The 24,388-nt window shown below is 40.7% G+C and overlaps 1 protein-coding gene across 3 annotated transcripts in view; it reads right to left on the bottom strand.

Moving 5' to 3' along the window:
- Nucleotides 1-24,388, bottom strand: part of TRPS1 (transcriptional repressor GATA binding 1) — a 580,664-nt gene that overhangs the window by 345,585 nt on the left and 210,691 nt on the right. For all 3 annotated transcript variants that reach the window (XM_086966135.1, XM_086966136.1, XM_086966134.1), the window contains exon 3: nucleotides 16,816-17,942. In XM_086966135.1, the coding sequence (XP_086822261.1) occupies nucleotides 16,816-17,942 (1,127 nt within the window). The remainder of the gene's footprint in view (nucleotides 1-16,815; nucleotides 17,943-24,388) is intronic.

A 24,388-nucleotide genomic window follows, 5' to 3' on the forward strand; every position in this document is an offset into this window, starting at 1 on the left:
TCGCCTGGACCGGGCCCAGGGCCATTCCCCCATGTCCACTCACCCCTTTACCCAACAACAATACATTATCATACTCTTCTGCCCAGCTTAGGGATATTAACAATACCACCAAAAGCCACTAGTGCCCCCGTTTCACTCTCGAATCCAGATCCAATAAACCATCTACACACTGTCCCTTCTGTCCTTCCAAACTGGCCCTTCCTTTCCCATCTCCATCCCCGCCTCCCACCACCCTTCCCCCTCCCTGAACACATTCTCTCTGCCCTTATAAACGCACGCTCCCTTCCTAAGCATAAATATGAAATCTCAGAGTTACTAACCAGCCATAATTTAGACCTCTTTTTTATTACAGAATCCTGGGGTGACCCCTCCTCTCGACCCGATTTCTGTACTGCCACTCTTGATGGCTATTGTGTACTCAGACAAGACAGACCTAACAGAAACGGAGGTGGCCTAGCCATTTTTCACCGAGAACAATACATAACTAAAATAGAAACCATAGACTCACTAGTCTGTGAAGCACTGACCTTCTCTGTTGCCCTATCCAACACCCAATCATTCAAAGGAACACTCCTCTACCGCCCTCCGGGCCCTCGAACCAACTTCCTTACAGCCCTAGACAGCTTGATAGACAATAGCGGGAACCCCCGACTATACAATTTTAGGAGACTTCAATTTTTATTTAGAATCCCTCAATGACAAGGACACCTCCTCCTTCACAACCGACCTACAAGGAGCGGGACTACTACAGCTAGTGACCAAACCCACCCACCTGGCGGGACACACTCTCAACGGTCTTTTCACCAACAGCTACATCGCCCTCTCCTCTGTCATCCCCCTCACCTGGACAGATCACGCCGCAGTATTCTTCACCATCCAAATAGGAAATACCAACCTCCCGCATCCCAGCGCCCGCATTCCCAAACAAACCTGAGCATGGAAGAACATTGACACCCACCTCCTAACAAATTCCCTCTCCAATACACAACATCATCTCACTCCAGACCCGGAGCTAGCATCTAATAATTATTCACAATGAACACAGCGCCTTTAGTACTCTGGCACCACCCAAGAACATCTCTACTAATCGGAATACCCCTTCCGCCCCTTGGTTCTCGGAGGCGCTCAGACTTCAAAGGCAGCACAGCAGAAATTTAGAAAGACACTGGCGTTAAAAACTACAATACCCAGGACAAACAGAAATACAAGGACACGTTAGCCAAATTCAAACAGCTCATCATCACAGAGAAAAGTAACTTTTATCTAACACAAATAGAATTGGTTCAAAATTCTTCCAAACAGCTGTTCCAGGTAGTAAACAAACTATGCAATCCTCCCATGTGCCCAAACATAGACACCTCTCAAGCCTTTTGCAACTCCCTCGCCAACTTCTTTGCAGACAAGGTTACTACCATCTACTCCACTTTCTCCTCCCAGGCTAACCCCGACCCCACGAACCGCCACACTCCCACGAATACCACCTCCACTACTTACTGTAAATTCAATCAGCTCTCACCAGAGCAGATATCAGAGTTAATCTCCTCCATAAGATCAGGATCTCCTCTCGACCCTTGCCTTCATTCCATCTTAAAACTCATCCCTGAATTAATAACTCCCTTTCTCACTAATATCTGTAACTGAATGCTCCTCACAGGCTCAGTCTGGAAAAAGGCATTATCAAATCCCTCCTGAAAAAACCCAATCTCGACCCCTCAGACTCGAAAAACTACAGACCTATTGCCTGTCTTCCATTTCCATCGAAAATGTTTGAGAAACTAATGAACAGGCAATTATCCAAGTTCATCGATCACAATCACCTCCTGGATGACACTCAATTTGGGTTCAGGAAGGGCCATGGGACCGAAACGGCCCTTATCAAGGAAACTGACGAGATCAGGATGATCTTAGATCAAGGCGGCGTGGTAGTCCACATACTACTGGACCTGTCTGCTGCCTTTGACACGGTCGATCACGCCACTCTCATCGACCGTGTCTCCTCCATTGGCATCAACCTTATTGCCAGGGCCCTTCTGGCCTCATTCCTAGCCAACCACACCCAATCAGTAAAACTAGGCAACTTCTACTCCCCAGTATTCGCTCTCCCGTGTGGTGTGCCCCAAGGATCCTCGCTAAGTCTGACCTTATTTAACATCTATGTGTCGGACCTGGCCAGGGTCATCAAAACACATGGGATGAGGCTAACTTGAGGGGACAAGGCAGAGGCTTGAAAATCACCCTCTGTTGACCGAACAGCATCTTCTGGAGTGAAGAGGCTATGATATTCCCAAGTGAGGGAAGATGGTGACCCAGCACTTGTTGAAGGATGAAGCACTCTAAAAGACAGCCTTGTGAAGTTGAAATGACAATGAATTAACCTTTCATAGAAGGCTTGTGGTGGAAATTAGACTTATCCTCTGAGGGCAAACAAGGGTTTTAATCTCACCATTCTTAGTCCTAAGGAAGAGACCTTCCTTGTTCCTAAGCCTCATAAATGAGAGTCCCCAGGGACTGAAACATCTGAAGTATATTTACCCAAGAGCCCTGTCACAGGAACCCAGCTGCCACCAGACTAGCCTGCCTTCAGCTTCTTGGCCACTCCTCTACATGACTGGATCAAATCTAGTTTTTTCCTGAGTGGAGGGTCCTGGGATGCATATGAGAATTCCTCACTAAATATCCAAATTAAAAGAGGTAGTGCTAAGCCTGTTCTTTATTTTGCCATTTGTTCCTGTCCAATTCCAAATAGATAATCTTTTCTAAGAGTTAAACAGTTAACACTCATTGGCCTTTCCTGGATCCAGAGGCAATCCATTAACCTTTCCAGCCAAGGATGTGTCTCCCAGCTCTGGAATGATGATCGGGAGAAGAGGCTTTAAGACAATTCTGGCTCAGGCATCCTAACATAGATTTTTAGAACATCTGATATCACCATTAAGTCAGATTTTAAACAAATAAGTAGAAAATAACTAAGAATAATTTTTATAACCTATTACTACATGGAGGTGGAAAATAAAAATGTAATTCGACATGGCCTACTCAGGTGAAGTCTATACCTAAAGAATGAAATAGCTTTTGATTTTCACTAAGGCACTAATATGTAGAGTGCCCTATTTTGTTTATACCACCACTCTGCCATGTGGGATTTTGAGGCACACTTCAGGGGTAACATACATCTATATATAGCCATTTCGTACATAACATAGGCAATTTTCCCTGCCATGTGTCACTGCAGTGCTTTAAAACTGGAACCCAGCCAGAGCACTGTGGTGATGGTGGTGGAAATATATTTTTGTCACACATATGGGTGGTGAAAATACACACTTGAGCCAACATATGACACTGAACTTTCCATGCCATAGGAGCACATACTGTCTATCGTGACGGGGAGTGATCCTCTTGAGGGCTGGATAAATAAAGTCTGTATTAAAAGTATATCCCCATAACCATGGATTTATACGATCAATTTGTAGGCTATGTAATTATTCTGTACCTCTTGTGCTGACTTGGGTTGGTTATTTACTTGTGCTATTCTTCCTGTATCTCCTCACACTTCTACATCTTAGATGCTTTCATGATGTATATGTATATCAGGACATTTTGGCAAAATATGAAGTGCTTTGCAAAACAGATATGTGTGCTGAAAAGTACCAAGCATTACGTGAGTCCACCTACTAGATATTAATTGGAGAAGTGAGCACATTTTACTGTGGAGCAATAGCTCATACAGCACCAGGAGACTACAGTGATTAACAAATATAAGACAATACATTGTAAGCAGATGTATATGCATCACATAGCCTCACATAGCTTCCTGCCTGCTACAGGCAAGAGAAAACTATTAAACAAAATAGCGCTCGGAGGCTGTAATTTAAGCCTACCGAGCAACAACATATGTAAAAAGGGGTGTCCTCATGAGAGGTTACGAATTAAGACAAGGCAATACTAAGGAGGTACTAACAAACCTATTAACGAATCAGAAGCCAGGGGTTACGAATGACAATAACACAAGCCAATGAAAAATATGGGCGGGGCTTCAAGTCCATATTCTAATACAGCATGCCTCACAGAACAGCGCATGCTCTGCCAATGCTTGACCTAAAAAACAATAATGGACCCTTCAAGAAGAGAGCACGTGGTTTAAATAAGAAGTAGTTGATCCCCTAAAGGATTTCCAAGTATACAATGTCATTCACTAGCTAGATGCTAACTCTTTCTGCTATGCAATTAACTAAGAATTCAGATTGGTAGGGTTGCAACAGTTGGTTCTTTAGAACTTTCTTAGTTAGCGAATGCAACGCATAATTGTTCTCTTTCCCAGAAAGGATGTTTGATGGTAGGAGGGGTTTGCTTAGTGCCACTGGAATTAGTATTGTTTGTGAGAGAGGTGTAAATTGAACATTCTTCAGGATTCCAGAAAAATAAATATTATTTATCATGAGAGAAGACAAAGCGTTATGGGTGGTCTCTCGAATAAACCAGGTGGAAGACAATCACCAACAAATTATTTGGACATCATGTCAGGGACTGGTGTGTTGCTTCAGACAGACTTAGAAACCAGGGTAGACAGTATGAATGGATGACCTATGTTAGATAAAATGAGAGAGTGACAAGTACAGGCAGGCACATGCATTAGTCAGTAAAAGCGAGTACTATCCTATTAAAGGTTTACATTTAAGAGGTACAACTCATCTGGCAGTGCCTGGTCTACCTGTGTGTTTGCAAGACATAGACCATTTGTGACTGTTGAATGCACTACATGCCCCATGATCGACTAGAGTACCTGGTATACTTAATCACTATCCTAAATAAGCACTTAATAAAATATATGAAGTCACGTGCCTTTAGTTCATGTATTTTAGTGACTCGAACTGGGAAACAAACTTTACAACGCAACTTTTACAACACACTACCATTACAACGAAACTTTTACAACGCAACATCCATTACAACGCATGCCATTACAACGCAACTATTACAACGCATGACACTACAACGCATACCACTAAAACGCATGTCATTACAACGCAGTCATTACAATGCATACCATTACAACGCATACCATCACAACGCATATGACCCTTACACTATCCAACACTTACCCTACTGTTGCACCCCCTGGAGTTAGAATAGTAATTTTAACCCCTACACTATCCAACACTTACCCTACTGTTGCACCCCCTGGAGTTAGAATAGTAATTTTAACCCCTACACTATCCAACACTTACCCTACTGTTGCACCCCCCTGGAGTTAGAATAGTATTTTTTACCCCTACACTATCCAATACTTACCATACATGCAATGTAATGGTATGCGTTGTAATGGTATGCGCTGTAAAGGTAGTATGCATTGTAATGGAATGCGTTGTAAAGGTAGTTTTAAAAAATTCGTTGTAATGGGATGCGTTGTAATGGAATGCGTTGTAATGGATGTTGCGTTGTAAAAAAATGTGCTGTAAAGGTATGATTTGTAAAAGTATGCGTTGTAACGTCATACATTCAGTGGAACATGTAAGAACCACATTCTAAAACATTTAGGCACTGATTACAAATTATAAAATATTGGTGAGGTGCAAATGTCACAAACAAATATATGTTACCAAGCGGTACCAGTACCGTGCAATTATGAGCTAAACATGTAATGGGGAATAACACTGTGGACCTGGGTTCAATAGGAGTAAAATCCACATATTTGCAACTGCATTGTTTAACGGGGATTCTGAAGGCAAAAGAAGAAATGACAAAAAGGTGCCTCAATGCGTCACCAACTTCCTCTACACATAACTTAAACTGGGAAAAGGATTTTAAATATAGCCCAATTAAACAACACCTGCAGGAATGGAGAATGTTCTGTAAGCTAAATTCTGTAAGGATAATTACAAATTAGTCTATTAGAAATAACCCAGAGTATAGTTAGCAAGGCAATGGATAGCCTCATACTTAGGAATGTGATTATTTTATTACATAAGCACAGTTACAGGCAGTAGCAAAACACACATTGATGGGGCCCCCAGGCGGAATGTGAAGAGGGCCCCTAAAGTCTCCCATATCTCACAGATATCCATAGGTTTTAGAATGTATAGGGGCCACCTGCACCCCAGGGGTTGCATTACACCCCTTGGTTGCAGGATCATATCCTGCTGCAGAATGGCTCTAAACTAGAGCAGGACAATGAGCTATTGAAGGCTACAACATGCTACGTTCATCCGTAAATGCCAGGGTTGGTGGTAACATGGGATTGTGCAGGCTGGGTTGCGGCCATACAAGATGCTGGAAGAGCCATGCAGAGTGGCAGCAAGCCATTCAAAATGCTGCCTGCCAAACCCGGCGAGAAGAGGATCTATGAGAAGGGAAGCAGGGGAGAGATACGTTATATCCTTAGAGGCCCCTTCATGCTCGCAGGGAGTTTCACAAATGGCTGCAAAGGGCTACTGATGCTGCCCATCAATTTTGTTTAAACTAAATGGAGAAATGTATTTTGAGTGATGCTAGAAATTATGGTCCGTCATTAAGAAAACTTTTAAGGATAGTATGTCTATGCTTAGCTATGTAGATTTAGCTTCACAATATTTTTGTTGTTGATATTCTGACTACAATATTTTTGTAGCTGAAAATGTTTGTGGTCGATTTGTTGACATACAGTCAAGCATACCAACAGGTATCATATGCACTTTAAACCGAAGAATATCTGTCAGATACCTATAATTATGCATTAGCCCGGAAAGATTGATATTCCCACTGGAGAATCAGGGGACTACACCTTGTAAAAGTTGGGAATAACTGGAAAGTCATTACTTTTGGGGTATCCACTAACATCTGCAGTTCATTTCCTACAATAACTACACACCTAATTCCACATCTAAAAAGGTACACTTAGGCAATACCGTCTGGGGGCAAAGTGGGATAAAAGACCACAGCTGATTTGTCTGGGTGCGAAAGAAAGGCTTTCACTGGATTGGAAATATTTTCCATACAGAGGAATAAAGAACACAAATGCATACACATGTACACCTGTCCTCTAACTTACAACTGTGGATTTAACACTTTGCCAGAAACTTGCATTCATAAATTGATGACTGACATGGAAACATACATATATGAGATTTCCGAGAACTGCTTAGAAATAGCAAATGAATCGAATCTTTATTTGTATGCCAATATACACAATTTTACACAATTTCATCACTCGTGCCCTGAATCACAACAGAACGAATAGGAGGATGGAATGGTGAGTCAAGTTAAAGCGCATACAACTTAAAAACATTAGGCAGAGAAAATGTAGCATTTTAGTGTGTAGATGTTCAATATAACACATGCACAAAACAAGCCAGGCTGCTTTATAGCAGTAAGAAAGGATTGCCAATGCATGATTGCAGGGGAGCATCATTGTACTCTCGTTGGCACCAAATCTTTGAAACAAAGTTTGCTAGTAATTGGGAGGTGGCATTATAAATACTTGATACAGGTGCATCATTTGGTGATTGGGCCCTACTAGTAATGAGAAGGATTCTTTAATATTTTCATGGACGTGGCTGACGTTAGTACATTACCTTTTGTGATAGCATTCTAACTTCATGATTCTCAAGCTTATGTTCAATAATATGTGAACAATAAGAAAAAGTGGGTGGTGGAATTAGGAGATATTTGTGTGTGATTGTTAAGTACCATCTACACAGCCCAAATGTTTTTAAAACGGTCTCTGGAAATTAATGGGTTCAAATTGGCTTCTAATAAACTTTTTCACAGAAAAATAATCAGATGTCTTGAAATAGATCTAGGAGGTCATAGCACAACAGTTGAACTATGGAGTAAATTAAACAAACATAGAGGTTAGAAAGAAACATGATGTGAGGTACCCAACTTGCGCGTATAAATGAGCAATGCAGGGGTTTGTGGATGACCTCAATGGGTAGAGAATTCGCAGATTGTCCATTACCAAGCACAATGTTGTACTTCTTCAACATTTATGGGATGTAGGGAGCTTGTCATAAGAGACAGAATAAACATATGCATATAAGAAAAGATGTGGTTCTAATAGAAATTGGGTCAGTTATGCAAATCTAATAATGTTCATAATATATAATTGGCAAATATGTAAAGAGAAATGGGCATACAAGTCAGTAAGATACTTTTGCACTTTTTTTGTCTTTCAAAAATATTTCCAGTAGCACACTTGAAATTCCACATCAGTCGCAGGTTCTCAGGCATATTATTTGGAATTGGATGCGACATATTCCTCAGATTTCCATTTCCCTTTTTTTCCATTTCCACAGGGAATATATTTTTCTATATGGATAAACACCCTCTCTTACATTTCCTGCGAGTTTTAAGGTGATCTACCTTGTTCCACCCACTACCCACCACTCCACCCCTTACGCAACGTTTACTATTGTGTAATTCTAAATTATTGTGGCATAGGATAGCACAGTAGTAAAATTATTTACGGCAGACAGGAATCCTTTGGTTAAATACATCACTGTAATAATTTAAATGCCAAAAACTAAATACGAATTATGGAGACTTCGATATAAAAAAGGCATTTTTCTCATAGGTTCCGGACACTTATCTTCCTTCTGTGTACATTTCTTCCAGTGGATGTAATGTTTGATATCTTGTAAAGGGGTCCTATGTGAGGAAAGTTTTATAAGTCTATTAAGTGTACTGGTAACAGGGAGACCTCATGCTCTGGAAGGGAGAAGGATGAGGTATAGAGGGTGGGAGCTCAGTCTACCGTGCTGTGCAGCTAGAATAAACATGGATAATGAGTTCCTGCTGTCTGTGTGTCATTATGTTCCATGCAACTTGATATGGTGTCAGAAATTGCAGGAAGTTACTAACTTGACTCCCACGTTTCTTTCAGACAGCGCCTTGGACCTCCCAAATGATTCCCTCTACAGAAAGTGGACACATTCAAACCGGATTACACACGTCCTTCCGCTGCGGCGTGTCTAGTCTGTAAAGATGTGTGGCAAGAATATGACAACTTCATCAGAGCAACCCTACCAAAAAGACTGCAGGGAGAAACAAGAAACACTATTTGGGTTTACATTCCACCGCTTTTGACTCGCGGAGTAATACATAAAACAGTGCGCTTTGTCTGCCTCGTTGGGCAATGCCTTTGAACTTGGTATGTGAAGTAGTTTACCAATGTCATGGATCCGTTGGGCAAGACATACATTTTACACAACAGTTGTGCAAAATGGGCATCATGAGCAAATAGGTCTTTAATTGACTGACCGAACTTTTTTTATTTTATATGTAGTACTAACTAAATGTTAAACTTCCTTCATTTTTACATACAATTAAGTCATATCATGCTTGCTCACATATTTTAGATAAGCCTCCGGGTTTTGGGGTATTTTTTCTTTTCTTCTGCACTTAACTATTTTTATATTTTATAACTGTATCAGTTTTGCCTCATTTATTTTTTATTGGTTGAAAACAATAAGTTGCAGCTAGTCTATTTATTATTGTAAGTAATAAATGTACACTGGCAGTTGGATTATAAAGTGCTATGCAGTGAAAAACATTAACATTGTACTACTGGAACATGGGCACACCTGAAGTTGGTAAAGCATTATTAGCAAACCATGTTCCTGTTTTAGCACCCTATCTTGTCAATGTTCATAGTGATTGTCCGACTATCATGATTAACAGCATGGGCAGGCCCTCGAAAAAAAGCTCCTATTCCAAAATTGTTCCATTTTTTAAAAAAAATGTGATGCCTGTCGCCACTTATGTGTAAAGGTTCTTAATAGAGCAAAACCAAGAGGTCTCAATTAAAAATAAAGACAGTTAAACAACCAAACCACGGAACTTTAGTATCCAAACGAATGCTGACAAATTATGAGGGTCCCTTACTTGCATATCCGACAAAACTGGGCAGTAGTTTGAGGGTTCCTTTCTAGCTACAATTGATAAAACGTGAAATTATGGTATTATGGTATGTCTAACGCGGCCTGGACTGGTTGCGCAAACAGCAGATATAAAACAGAGACAACATTTTTACATGTTGCTTGCAGGAGATATGGGTTCTAGTATTTAATTTAAAATGGCGAGTGAAAAGCCTAAGGAACTGTCAGGACATTCCTATGGTAGGGAGAAATGTATATTGAAGGTCAGAGACAGGAATGAAAAACATGAGGCAAAGCCTCGAAATAGAAAACAGGTGCAGAGATAAGGGCATGCTTAGGAATACTAGGTGGACTAAGGGAGACTACCGAAGTGAGCATGTAATAAAAAATTATGAAGACTGGGAAATATGGGTATAAAATAAATTGCTTTTAGGGTCCATCCTGACAAGGGTTGCCCCAATATAATAATCAAAGTTCTTACAATCACAATTACATTATCGTTGATAATAGGAGAAAAAGTAACAAAATGACATATCATGTATATAACTTAATCTGTATAGTCTGACTATTTTTAAGCTGCCTTCCTGTTCTGATACAAAGATTGGAGGCATCACTGTAGTCCAACTAGGGTAAGCTAAATCCTGTCTTGGGGTCAATACATAATGCATGTTGTGAATACTTCTTTTTCATTATCAAGTGTAGGTCTGCAGTGACAATGTGTCACTCACTTATTTGTTCCAATTGATAACAACGTCCTGATTATTGAATGCTTGCTATTTCTGTTGTTACCAAATCCATACATTACTGGAAACCGTAGCATGACGTATAGAGACCTAGGTTAAGTATCTATGCCTCTCGTTTAGAAAAAAAAAAGAAACACCTTCTTAGGTGATACAATTAGAGAGGGAAGTTCCTGAAGAAAGTACACGACCCTAATGTTTGGGCATCCAATAGGTTTGAAACATATTGGTCTTTCTAAAACGTATTTAATTATTCCACTAAAAGGTTTTAGTCCTACCCACTGAGGACCTTAATAACATTTTCTGTACAGCCATGAGGTAGCTTTAACAGTTTACCTCTCACTATTATCCAAACATCACACCCACACCAGATCATTGAGGTCCCCACAAGCGCAACACGTTTGGTCAGGGTAGAAGCCCACATTGTTGGTCCTTTCCACAAATGTGAGGAGGGGCTTTACGATGAAGCATGCCACCTCTAAGTAGGTTAAAGGCTTCCGCCCTTAAAAACGGACATTGGGTTGCCTAGTTTTTTTGCAAGTGGGCACCATTGTCTATGGTATACAGGTTGCTGAGGATTTGCCCTGATAGTCCCTCTTCCCCCCCCCATATTGACTAAACATCATGAAATTAGACCATTGTCTTCACTTTACCAAACATATGTGGAACACCCATGTGCTAAGCCTTATCAAATAGTTGCTAACCATTTTTATAGTTCAAATTCCTTATAGAATGTATTCATTGATAATGCTTGTTTCATTTTTACTGTTATGTCACTCAAATAGTGCACTGGATATTGTTTAAACTATTTAACCATGACTGCCGTCTTTTCACCAAATATTCTTGAACTACTTAAACAATGTATGCTGTCTGTGCATGAATACAATATTACATATACACAAAGGCTGACAGCGAATAGTGTGTTTTCTATATCTGAATTTGACAACCCAATTCATTGACAAATTCAAAATGTATTATGCAAAGAGATGGCCACCAAAATCATTGACACAATTTTCCTAAAAATAATTTGTCCATTTTGCATGAAAATTGTGGTTTTGATTTTGTTAGCCTTAAGTGAAATACTTTTATTATAAATTCCACAGCAACTCTCAAACTATTCCCTTCATTCTGTCTTTCTTTTTGTACAGCAGAATATCGTGGAGCATGGTCCTTATGGAGATTCTGGCGTGATTTTGTTCATATGTTTATTTAACTGCTCAACTGTTTTGGATTCATGATAACATTGTAAACGTTGAGGATATTGCTGAGGCTGGGAAGCTACCAAAACTTAAAAACAAGATAAAAAAATATTATTATTATTTTAGTTCAATACTATAATTGATACCAAAGAAGGGTGCTACAATTCCAACAGACAGTCTAAGACATGTAAGCATTGAGTTGTTCCTCAGGTTTCGCTCCAATTTTGTGGGGCAGGTTGTGTTCTAGTGTATTCTAAAGAGCTGTGTGTGTAATAATTAACACCTGTAGGCAAGGCTTTCGACTGTCAAATGCAGGGCACGTGCCCTGAAAAAGAAAACTTATAAAAAAAGAGGGCTGAGGGGGGAGGATAAAGAAAAAAGAAATGGATGTAGGATCCATAAAAATATTATTAGAAAGTCCGGCCACTTTCCCTAGGACTATGATTAGCAACTTCACATGGTGGAACTTTCAATAGAGCTGGGCGCACGCATGGTACAAACAAAATGGTGGGAATGGCCAACTTTGTCCTTGGGTTGGCATGACGCAATTGACACGGGTCCAAATCAGTCCATTCGAATGAAGATTGATCCCTGTCAAAATGAGAAGCACAATTTCTGACAAACATTTCTTTGCTTGAAAGCAAAAGGCGTTTAATGACTTTTGCATATTACTTTAGCACTAATAAACATTTGTCAGAAATGATCTGACAACAAAAAAGAGACACAAGTCAAAGGTGCACACACGTCTATCATATAAAAACATATACCATAGTAAAAGTGAAACTAAAAAACAGTAACAGTGGACACTTTAAGCATATATAAAAAAAGAACCATCACCTCAAATGTTGTAAGCAAGAAATGTAAAATCATCTGGCCATAAATTGATTCCCAAATACGGGTGCCCAGCTCCCAAAGCCCAACTTACCCATAGACGAGTTTCCTTAAACAAGCAGGTGGGTAGTTTTTGATTTGCATAAATCTTCATGTGTGTGTGGTGAAGAAAACTGTACTATTTCAAAAATATATTTGCATTACACTTTTCTTTCATGGAAAAGATTATTCCATTAAATGTTATTCGCTCCTCAACATACAGTGATAAAATAGAGGCAATTCATGCACTTTCACATGCTTTCGAAACAACTTATCCCTGGATCATTCACGCTATGGTTTTGCAGTTTGGTTAGGAGTGAGGAATGCATTACAATTGTTTCTCAATACCCACAAGGCTACACCCTTGGTGGTGCTATCTTCGCCTGCACTGCATGTCATTCCTTTTAAGGGGACGGGGATAATGCGCACATTTCTCTTGCACTAACTAGCAAGTCACTGAGAGAGCCTCCTTCTTTCTTATAACATTTTTTTTTAGTGGTCTCGTTCCAAAAACTGTTAACTTAAACTTAAATGGGGAAAGCTAGGAATTGATTGCTCTGCAAAATTAAAATACATACCAACGATATGGCACAGTAGGGGTCATAATCCACTGAACCCTTCCTGTAACAAAGTGTTAGTTAAAATGGGCTACAATATTGTCACACGTTATTTTACCTATGTTTATGCATTCAAAGTGTTTATCACTGACTGATGATACCCTGCCTGCCAAGATGGCTAACTGTTTTTGGAAATTAATAACATTCATCGATGTATTCTCTGAACATGGCTTACGCGCAATTTCAGGGCAATCAATGAGAGTAGGAAGAATTTCCTAACAAAATAATCATCTTTAAATTCAAGACTGATATCACAGAGAATGAACCACGATTTGGTTTATTATTTGGAGTGCAATCGATTGAGACTCTTCATGGAAACCGCATAGGGGGTGGAAAATATGAATTACATAATGGTTCAAATCTATTGCGCACGTCAGGGTGGATGCCTATTACTTCTGTGAAAAAGTGGAGTTTGTGGCTGGGACATCCTTGCTGTGACTTTAGAAAACTGATCAACATCTCTAATGTCATGTGCCAAATTACAGAGAAAGACTAGCATGAAGGGAAATGTATTTTGTGTTAAGGGGAGGATATACAGACAGGAATGCCTAGGATCGAGTTAAGATGTAAACTGGTTGGACTTGCCGTAGTTGAAGTTCACTGTGAAGGTGGTACCTTGCATTAGGCCTGTCCAGTCAGTCTCTTCAATGTTCAGGTTGAGCCACTGGTGCACATCATCTGGTTTCCATGGCATCTACTTTCTTAAACGTGACAGTACCATTCACAACGTCTTGGGTGCTAGTGGCTACCATGTTGTAACAGTGGCAACATTTCACACATGCGCGGAAGAGGTCAGGGCCTGGGTGTCCGTCTACGACTCAAAACAAATCTATATCGAATGAAGATGAGAAGGTGGGAGAGAGGATTCCTTGGGTACAGCTTTATGGCCAGCTGATTTGGGGCCTCGCCCCAAACCAGTGTAAGTGATGAGGTAATTGGGGATTACGTCTGATCCTCAGTTATCTCCATCCGTCCATAATTCTGCATGTACAACCACCAGATTTTTCAAAATAAAACAGCACTTTAGGATTAGAGGAGATTAATGCTGTCCAGTCTGATCAATGGCTGTGGCTACACAGGTGTGGTCCAGATCAGCCAGGAAAATATTCTGTACATTTATCTTACCAAAGGGTCACTGACATAGACACCAATTAGCAAGAATTCTGCATTCGACTTCATACATAATTTCTCCAGCTACGCCGCTCCTGAAATCCCTGCTTTGGCTTCAGATGCAGGTTTGTGAGGCACTGAACGCGATATGCACTTTCCCATGGCATCTCTAATAAAAGAGAGATGGACCCCAAAACCAAAGGGAAAGGGTTCCATCAATTTTAATTGAGATTGCAGACACGCGGGACGCTTTCATAATAGCGCCAATAGGGAATGCACGCTGGGATTATCACGTGCGACTCATGGTTCCCTATTCCTGGGACTGTCTACCCACAATGAAATTTTAATATAAAACACTACAGTGTGTATATATGACCAAACCAATACCGCGTGTGAGATGTTCATCACTCCAGATTTATAATAAAGCCGTTAGGTACAAAGTTCGGATACCACGCAATACACAAGCTTCATTGTCCCCTAATTATTACCAAGATTAATAGGAGGATAACACTGTTCTTTAACCTTGAGAAGATATTTCGCTGGACGAATATCTTTTGTGACTGAGAAGGAGGCTGAGTACCCCTTATCATAGACTAAGCGATACTTTATGATTGAGAACCATTGGGAAACATTCATTACAATTGTCCTGATGAAGGTGGTCTAACTTTAAATACACCACCGAAACGCGTTGATGCATAAGGAGTAATACTGGAATAAGAAATCAAGGAAAATTCTGAATTTTTGATGGAATTTAGTCCTTTACCTGTACCTCCTTTTTTATTGGAATGTTGGATTTATTTATTTTATAGTGTTCCGTCCTGTATGTTTCCCATTTTTAACAAAATATAGTGTATGTTAATAAACTGTCCAGATTTACTTTTATTATAGTGTTTTCACTAGTCTCTTTAACATTGTTTATATTGCTTCCTTGTTTTGAACTGTTTTGAATTGGTGTGTTTATATGTGTTTGTCTATAAGAACTAGTCTTTCTATGGTAATTCGCCCAAAGGTAATTATATTTTAACTTGTTGTCACTTTCCCATGGCCCCAACTTTATTTATGAACCACCACTAACCATTTTAACTGAAGGAGGTTGTTGAAAATCAGTTTATTTTCACAATAGTATTGCTATTAGAATTCACTCTTATTATGAACGAATTTTGTTTGACGTTCCGCTAGGAACTCGGCGCTAAAAAATCCTCTGCGGTGCAAGAGATCTACAAAAAACTTAAAATTAGGAAATTAAATATCTTTGCAACAATAGGAATGAATCTCTGTGTCGTGTGCTTCCGATATGTTGTAAGATAAAAAGAGTAGAAAGAGCAGCCTGAAGAGGTTGATGCAGGGCTCCAGGAGAAGAAGAGTGAACAACATTATATTCTGGGTTCTAAGGAGGCCAGCATCCAGAAACAAAGCATACATTTTCTGCAATAAGGAGAGAATTATGGTATCTGTAGAAAAGGGATGAGCTGCATCAATGCTAATTTCATCAGCACAGAAAAGAATATTATTACCTCAGGGTGGACGAGAAAAAACAAGAACTACTTTTCACTCTAACCATAACCATCAGTCAGTATCCAAAGACTAAGCTAGGCATAGCGTTCCGAAATTCCTATCATTATCAAAAGGCCGACAATGACCAATAGGTATCTTGCCAAAGATACACCTGATATCACCAACACACTTTTGATTAATCCAAATTAAACTCACCCAGCCACCTAAACAGTAAAACTACAACTTGTGAAGATGGCACCACAGGACTCTCATCTAGTTACGAAATCAAAATGCACTCTATGTACCTTCTATGTGGTTTTAAAAACCATGGGATTTTATATGGTTGTGCTGAAACGTTTGGAGAATAAAAAAGAGGGCCAAGAGCAAAAATAAAAAATATCTGAGACATTTATCATTGATGGAGCACTTATTACGGATATGGCACTTCTCAATGACTAACGTGATTAGTTGTTGATATTACATTTTGAGCACCATATGCTCTATCCAGCTAGAGATGACAGAATTGAATGAATGTTGGAGAACCATACAAAAACCACTCTATAATATGGCGTGAGGATCTGCATGTGGCAAATACGATCGGCCATCCATAGTTAACACAATTCGTCTAGTCCTGTATCTCCAACTCATAACATCTAATAATGGAAAGTGGGCCCTTGAAAAGGAACACGAAGGACAGGTGGCAGTACATAGGAGTGGTTGGAAAGGGGTTGTTTGTGTAGCCGTGTCCACTGTTCCATAGTTGTTACCTGTCTGACCACTTACATACGCAATAAAAATTAGTTTATCACATTTGGGAGAAGAGACATCCCAAGCCACCATCTGCATGCTTTGCTATTCTAAATCTGGATATATCATGCAATTATGATAACATTCCAAGTTGGCATTATATTTAGATTTTTCTCCACCCTCTTACCTGTAGTGTCTGGATATCTCTTCTTCCACCTGTGTAACAAAATCACATTTGTTACATGAAAATTCTTTGCTTTCGTGGATGGCTTGATGACCGTCAGATACTTGCAAGGGGTGTACCTCCTGTTTGACATCCGAGGCCTGTGCTGCATGCGCTGTGTCATAGTGAAGGAGGAGGACATCCACATCAGGGGAGGAGAATGGACACTGGTCACACTGATGCTTGACCCTTGTGCTCCCTGTCACGCCAGCTGACAGATGCAACAGCAAGAGGGCACAGTGGGAACAATTGCTTTTCCTGCAAGCAAAGGGATAGGTGATTTCTCCAAGATGCTTTTCCGGGCTGCATAGGCCTCGGGGACAGAACGGGCAGTGCTTGATGGTGCATTTGTGAATATTATGGTACTGCTGGTAATGGCGCAGAAGTGGCCCCACCACTATTACTTCTGGTCCATGACTTTTTGAATACCTAAACTCACAAAACTGACAATTGTAGCTTGTCACCATGCCATCCTCCACAGCTTTACTGGAGAAATCCTTCTTTTTGGACAAGCTTAAGCCCTTCTCAGTTTTTGGAGTGAGCTCCCCATCAGCAATTTTGGCCACATCTTGCTGATTAATGACTGATCCCCTGGACAGCTTGTCATTAAAATCTAATGCAAGACCCCCGGACGGTAAGCCTCTGTGCTGCTTGCTGTAATGTTCTAGGAGTTTCAAGGTGCTGGGTGATTCACAACTGAAACTGCAAAACTTGCACCAGTAGTAGTTGGTTTCTTCTGAATTCTTTTGCCTGGAAGAATCTATTGGTTTGATGGGCACAGAGTATCCAACTGGTATATCATCTGTAGATCTGACGGTGATCTTGTCTTGCCATTTGCCTGAATCTCCAGTATCGCAGGATCGCGGGGAAGGGATGGATTTGTTATAACTCTTCTCTGAAGGTTTACCAAATTCAGAGGGGTGGGCAGCCTTCATTTTGTTAGGGTGCGTCTGTAAAAAGTGTTGCTCAAGTTCCGTTGAGGAGTTTCCCATGTATGTAAAGTTGCAGAATTTGCAGCGGAAGTACTTGGTGTTACCTTGACAATCTGGAGTTTTACGCCCAATTCCAATAAACGTTCCACCCAATGTAACCTGTAGACGTGACACAAAAGAGAGGACATTTAGATTTTTACTCTCTGAAAAATTAAGCAAAGCATTTCCTCCAATTGGGGTAGTGTTCATAATGTGCATTAGCAGGTCTAGTGTTGTAGGCTAAATCCTAGGATACATCTGCACAATGTAGTAAAACCTCTGTAGTTCTATCAGCATATGCATAGGAATGATGAACATGACCATAGATGATCACACAACCTAGAAACCCCTTACTCTGTGTGAAAGGACTGACCTACTAGTAGATTACATTTCAAAACTATCTTCATAAGAGTCAAAGGAGAAACTGAACCTGCAGGAAGAGGGAGTTCAGGGACCATAGCCAAGAACATCAGAGGAATGAAAGCATGTTTGGTATGATTTGTTTCACAAATATGCTCTAAACAAGTCTGTTCATTCATTAAGTGATACATTACATCAAATATGGTCTTCCTGTTGGCAGAAAATAGTCACATCTCTAGGTGGCATGGAAAAATAAATTGATGCCATGATTAGGCAAATGTAGAGGAAACCTGTAGTAGTAGCAGCTCATCTACCTTGAACGTTTCTAGATTGGTCTTGTTTTGTTTTTTACTTTTGCTTCAAATAGAGAAACAGGCATTGGAGGGCGGGTGGGAGGGTAGAATGAAATGGGGTGGGAAGGCAAGCGATGGGGAAAGAAGAATCAGGGATGGTAGGGTGTGTGTGGAGAAGAAACAGGGATGGGAGAGTGGGTGGGAGGGAGGGGGGAGAAGAACCAGGGCGGGGAGTGGGTCGGGGAAGGTAAACACAAAAGCGTTGATCATGTCATTTCACTTTTTGTTTAAAATAAAGATAAAGTAACTGAGTCACAATGTGAACAGCAGATGGCCAGTGGTGGGACACTTATTTATTAAATGTGGTTTATCTGTGCTTGGTCCATGCACCACTGAAAGAAAAGGTAGTGACGCATGGCAAGCACTGCTCAATTAAAAGGCAGTAAAGAACAGTGACAATGCTACAACCAAACGGTACGTAATGGGCTGGTTCCAAGCCCATTATAGAATACAAGAGCCTCACATTAGAGAGTGAATGCACTAGTGCTTGCTCATGCAGGCAAGACTTAAAAATATGCCAATATTTTAAACAAAAGAAACGTGTCCTGAATGCTGAATTATTCAAACAGTGTAAGAGTGAGAATTAACCCCATGAGATTCTGTCATCAAGTAATGCTAGAGTGGGTGACTTGGGTCCAAAGCTGTAGAAGGTACATTTTTTTTCTGTATGGTCACCCCAGCCTTTTTGCCTTTTTCTTGACTCTATATTTGTTGAACGTAGAACTTTGTGCACTTTACCCCTGCTAAACAGGGGTAAAGTGGGTGTGCGCCCCCTTTAAAATGGTAAATTTGGCTTATTCCTGATTGACATATTTAACTTGCTTACAAATCTCTAGTATATGATATAGAAATGCACTTAAGACCTGAAAGATAAATGCCACCTGTGGAATGCAGCACTTATTTTTTCCATTCATGGAGTGGCCCTGTAATACATGGCTTCAGGTCTTCCACGGGTACCCTGACTACAGCTGCATCAAATCTGCCACAAAAAATCCATTATGACAGGGGAAAATCCCTGCTTTTAAATATTAACAAGTCATTCCTTAGTACACCTTGATGTCCACAATGAAATAGCTACAAATGTATATTTCATATTTATCAAAAAATCAATTAATTGGTGACGTTGGATTTTTAATAAATGTTTACAAAAAGTAACTTTTAGGAGGTTACCTTTCCCTGCTGAAAGCTCCTGAAGGCTAATTTGCATTAACCAGCTACGAGCCGCCCAACCAGTGCTTGAAATTAATTAGGTTTGAAAACTGCTTCCACTGCAGAACAGTGGCTTAGAGCTGGTAACGGAATGGGCTGGATTTGGGACATGTGATCCCCATCAGCTCAAGAAGGACAGTTGGAGTGGGTCCCGGAACTCCATTAACTTTATAGGGGCAGAGGTGAAGCCTGCCCATTCATATTTTAGGTAAGAGGAGACTTGAAGAAGGGAAAGCATTTGCTCCATAGGCTTGCACTAGTCAACCCAGTGGCAGGGAAGCTACACCCAGAACCAGTTTGGAGTGGACCACGGTGAGGGGACTGCTCCTTTCCCTGGCATCACCTCCTGGTTGACACAAGGGCTCTTCTCAAGGGAGGAAAGGTTCATCCATTTTGGATTTTAGAAGTAAGGTGCGCTGTGTGATTGTTTGCTGTAGAAGACAATGGAATTTCTGAAAACATGGGTGCATTTACGCGAGGGAACTTTTACCTCCTTAGTTATGGCGGGGCTTGCAGTCATCCCCACCCACTGGCTAGTGCAAATCATAAATGTGGCACCCCAAAAATCCCTCCTCAGGAGACTTACTGGACCTGCAGTAGAATAAAAGAGGACTGGTCGCTACTTGCTTGAACCTGAGAAAACTACTGAACCACCTGACCCACTCCTTCTTGCACCCCAGGGGTTAGTTGGCTAACCTCCTGTGAAGCTGCAGAGACCCAACAAGCTGCAAAGGCATTTTTTTTCCTGATATGATCAGTTGGCCACTATTAACTGGACTTACAATGGACCCTACTGGTAGCCTCTGATGGAGGGAGTCATGGCCCCTAAATGCTATCTCTATGATCCTAGGAACCTAGAAGTGACCCAGAAGAGCTGCTCCTGAAACCTTGATATATTGTGTGTTCAACCTTTTTTGGATTTCTAAGACCTCCAGAGATTCCAGTCTTTCACTTTCATGGCTATTATTGGTGCTTCATGTTTTTTAGCATATTTGTGTGTGAACTAAACTTTAAGAACGTATAGCTTCGCTTACCCCTTAATTGATTTTTTGTTTTTTTGGTCTCATTGTTTTTTTATTATAATGTACTCTATTTTGCTAATTTAGAGGGGGGTAGTTTGGTGTTTTGACTTCATTGCTGTTTAGGCATTGCATAACTACTGTACACATTGCCCTATTTTAAGCCAGTCTGCTCTGTGTAAGAGCTACGGGGATGAGCTCAGGTTAATTTAGTGAATTTTTGGGGTTCACCCTGACGATTTTCTTTCAAAATTAGAGGTAAAATGCTATTTACAACCCTCTATAGTCCAGCAACACTAATCGACATTTGATTTAAAGGGGGGGGGGGGACGTTGTTTTTGAAAGATAATACCAAATTGTAATCTATAAGGCACATATGTCCAGCAACAAATATGCAAAATGTAATACCCCTTGAATATTTAGAGCTCTCATCACACAGAATTTTTAAGAAATTAAGTGCCCACGGATGTCTTTTAAATCACTATAAATCAGTAACCGAGTAAACCATGGAAGGATACAAAAGCACTTTACCAAAACTAATTTGAATCTCCACAAAGGTCTTTTGGGTAAACATGAATTCAAAGGATACTTGTTTATATTACATTTTGTCTGTAACATTAGAACAACTTGTTAGAAATTAAATAATATAATACAATAAAAGTGTGGAGTTCTTCTCCAATAAATGTTTGCTTAATTTAGTGGCGAAAGGTTCTGCCCTAGAAGACATTTGTCAAAGCATAGTGGGTTTAAATGAATGTGCGGTCTGGTATGTATACTGCATGGGCACCGCTGAGTAGAAACATAGTCATAAAAAGACCCTGCACATCAGTTGCGGTTCTCAACATTTGAATTGCTCATTAATATTACATTTTCACATAATTACAATTAAATTACATTTAACATATATTTACAAATTTAGGCATAGGATTTGCTCAGCAACAGGGGATTTCTGCTCCAGTGCTAGCAAAAGGATTATAATCCAGGCTGCTCCAAAATCAGCAGTTTAGCCAGAAGACCACAAGCGCTGGAGCGGCTCTCTATGTAAACCAACGAAGGTACAACTTTCGAGGTGCAAGTCTTCACAATGCATTCTACTGAAGCTTCAATAACGTTTCCAGAACGCACATTTACCAAACTACCTAGTACTTTAGGGAGCATGATACAATGTTCCTATAATTCCCAAGTCATCAAATTTTGCAGATTTCATTATTGGCAGCCGTACATACGTTTGCAAATTCCATAATGGCCAATTAGCATGCTTCAGTTTCCATGCTGCATCAGCCAGCACATTGTGCTATTTCACACACAAGGATTCTAGAGTGCACGCTTAATCATCTTCGGTTAGCAGAATGCATGCTGTTTTGCTGGTTCTGGCTAGTTGGGCCTTAAACTCACTAGATGCTCCATTTGTGTTTCTAACATAATAAACCCGAGGGGAACAAGTGTTAGCATAGCTGTTAGAAGAACAGCATTTGGAGAGGCGCCACGTGCTCTTTTTCATGAGAACAATGCTTGTGCTGTGTCGCACTAGAATAATAAAAGTGAGGCAATAAGCCACTTGTGAGCAACATTTTAGGGTGCTGCGAGTAATATGTTGCTCACGAATCACACGCTGGGTACCACTGGTGTGCAAGAATGGTGCCTCTGTTCCTGGGCAACAGAAGGCCGATGTACCTGTTGTGGGGTCATATAACCCCCGAATTACTGTTTCACAGATTTACCAGGCACGTTTAGCAAACTGGCAAGCATGTGAAATCACGTAACCAGCACCGGGGTCGCAATTCGGAGGACTGTGTTCTCTCCTCAAACAGAAATTGCGAACTAAACCAACGTGAACAATACAAGCAATGCATGCAGGCAGCCAGACACCTTCAAGAATACAGAATACAGTTCATAAAGTACAAAAATAAAAATATTACACCTCGTGCCCAGCTGTACTCACGAGGGCATTACGTCAGGCAATAACATTGCCATACACTGTAATAAAAAGCAAGAATTTGCCAGGAACCTGCTGAATCGGATTATTTCGAGTATAATTTTATCCTAAAACACGTTTGCCTAATTAAAGAAATAGGCACATTTTGACAGCTGGTCAGAGCAGGCTCATGTTCCCAGCTTTTATTGTGCTGTTTTGAAAAGCTCTGCGCTTGGCGGGGAAACAGTGGCGCAGTGAGCTTTCTTCCATTTACTGCCACCGGCTCTCTCGCGCGCCCTTTTACTTCCCTCACCTTCACCTGAGAGGTGTCAGTCCTCTAGCAGCACCGAGATTCAAGCTCTCAAAATGCGTCCACTTCCGGCTGAGCACCACACGCCATCACGTGCTCGCCACAACTAAAGAGCGCGCTAACTCCGCTCACGCGTTCTTGTAATTAACGACCACACAGCAGCATTAAACACGTAAGGGTTTCCAAGGCAAGCTTTATTTAAATGAATGTTGTCATAGCAGACACTTGATCTGGCTCTTCCCAGGAGTGCACCACACCTGGTTGACGACGTCACAGCGTGATCTGCTGTTGAACTGGTTCAAAGCCAGCGTCATCTGCGCCAGAAAAGGGCTTTTCTTTTTAGAAATACGAAAAAGATACGTTTTCAGGACGGAAATAAATACCCTGGCTATATCAGTGCTCAGGGAAGGACACCAACAAGAGGTGCCCTCCCAGTTCCAATTACAGTGTCGATAACCTGCAAAGGCTTGGCAGATTAAACACCTTTGAGAAACAAACAACAAACTTCGTTCAATAGCTGATACACGTTTGTAAGAAATGTACTCGAAGCTACAGGCTAGAACACCAGCTCCAAGTGAGGTCTCGGAAAATACAGGCAATGGAATAGTTTTAAAGTGCGAAGCCAGTAGAAGAAAACTGCATAGATAAAGAATCAGCGAAATTATGGGGTTAGAATCAGATACCACACCCTTACAGTATGTAAAATGTTGCTAAATATTTCTTTAGTGCAGCTTAAGACCACCTGGGCAGTTAATATAGCCCGCCGTAGCGGGCTATACCGGCTATTAAAGACCTGCTGAATCGTTAAAGGGCCGAGCCGAAGGCCCGAGCCGAAGGCAAGGGACTTTAACGAAACAGCGGGACTTTAATAGCCGTATAGCCCGCTACGAAGGGCTATAAGGCTATTAGAACATTCTGCCACTAAGAGGGCAGAATGTTCTTATAAATTAAACAAAGGGTTCTCGAAGCTCGAGGGGATATAAATCCCCTCGAACTTCTAGAAGCCTTTGTAGAACATTGGAATGTTGCTCTGCAGGCCTTTACCGGCCCGTAGAAGCAGGGAGCACTCCATTGTCTGCAATGGAGCTCCCAACATTCCAATGTTCTAATATAATCTAACCAATGGTGTATTTACAATTCAAAAAGAGAGCCAACTGCTCTCTATTGATAAATCTAAAAGCCACAATAATTCAGTAATGTGAAATACAAAAGGCAATTCCAAAAGTGATCAAATAAAGCAGATAGCTGACTTCAGTCAAGGATGCTTGAAATAAGTTGGTAAAATGCACTACTTGATAAAGAAGAAAAATCCTTTGAGACTGACTAAGTGACAGCTAAGTTAAGCTGATGCAGGACCTCTATTAAAAAATTGATGGATGTCCCATCAACCTTATTTTGAG

The sequence above is a fragment of the Lissotriton vulgaris genome, chromosome 4_1 (assembly GCF_964263255.1).
Source record: "Lissotriton vulgaris chromosome 4_1, aLisVul1.2, whole genome shotgun sequence".
NCBI classification, from domain to species: domain Eukaryota; kingdom Metazoa; phylum Chordata; class Amphibia; order Caudata; family Salamandridae; genus Lissotriton; species Lissotriton vulgaris.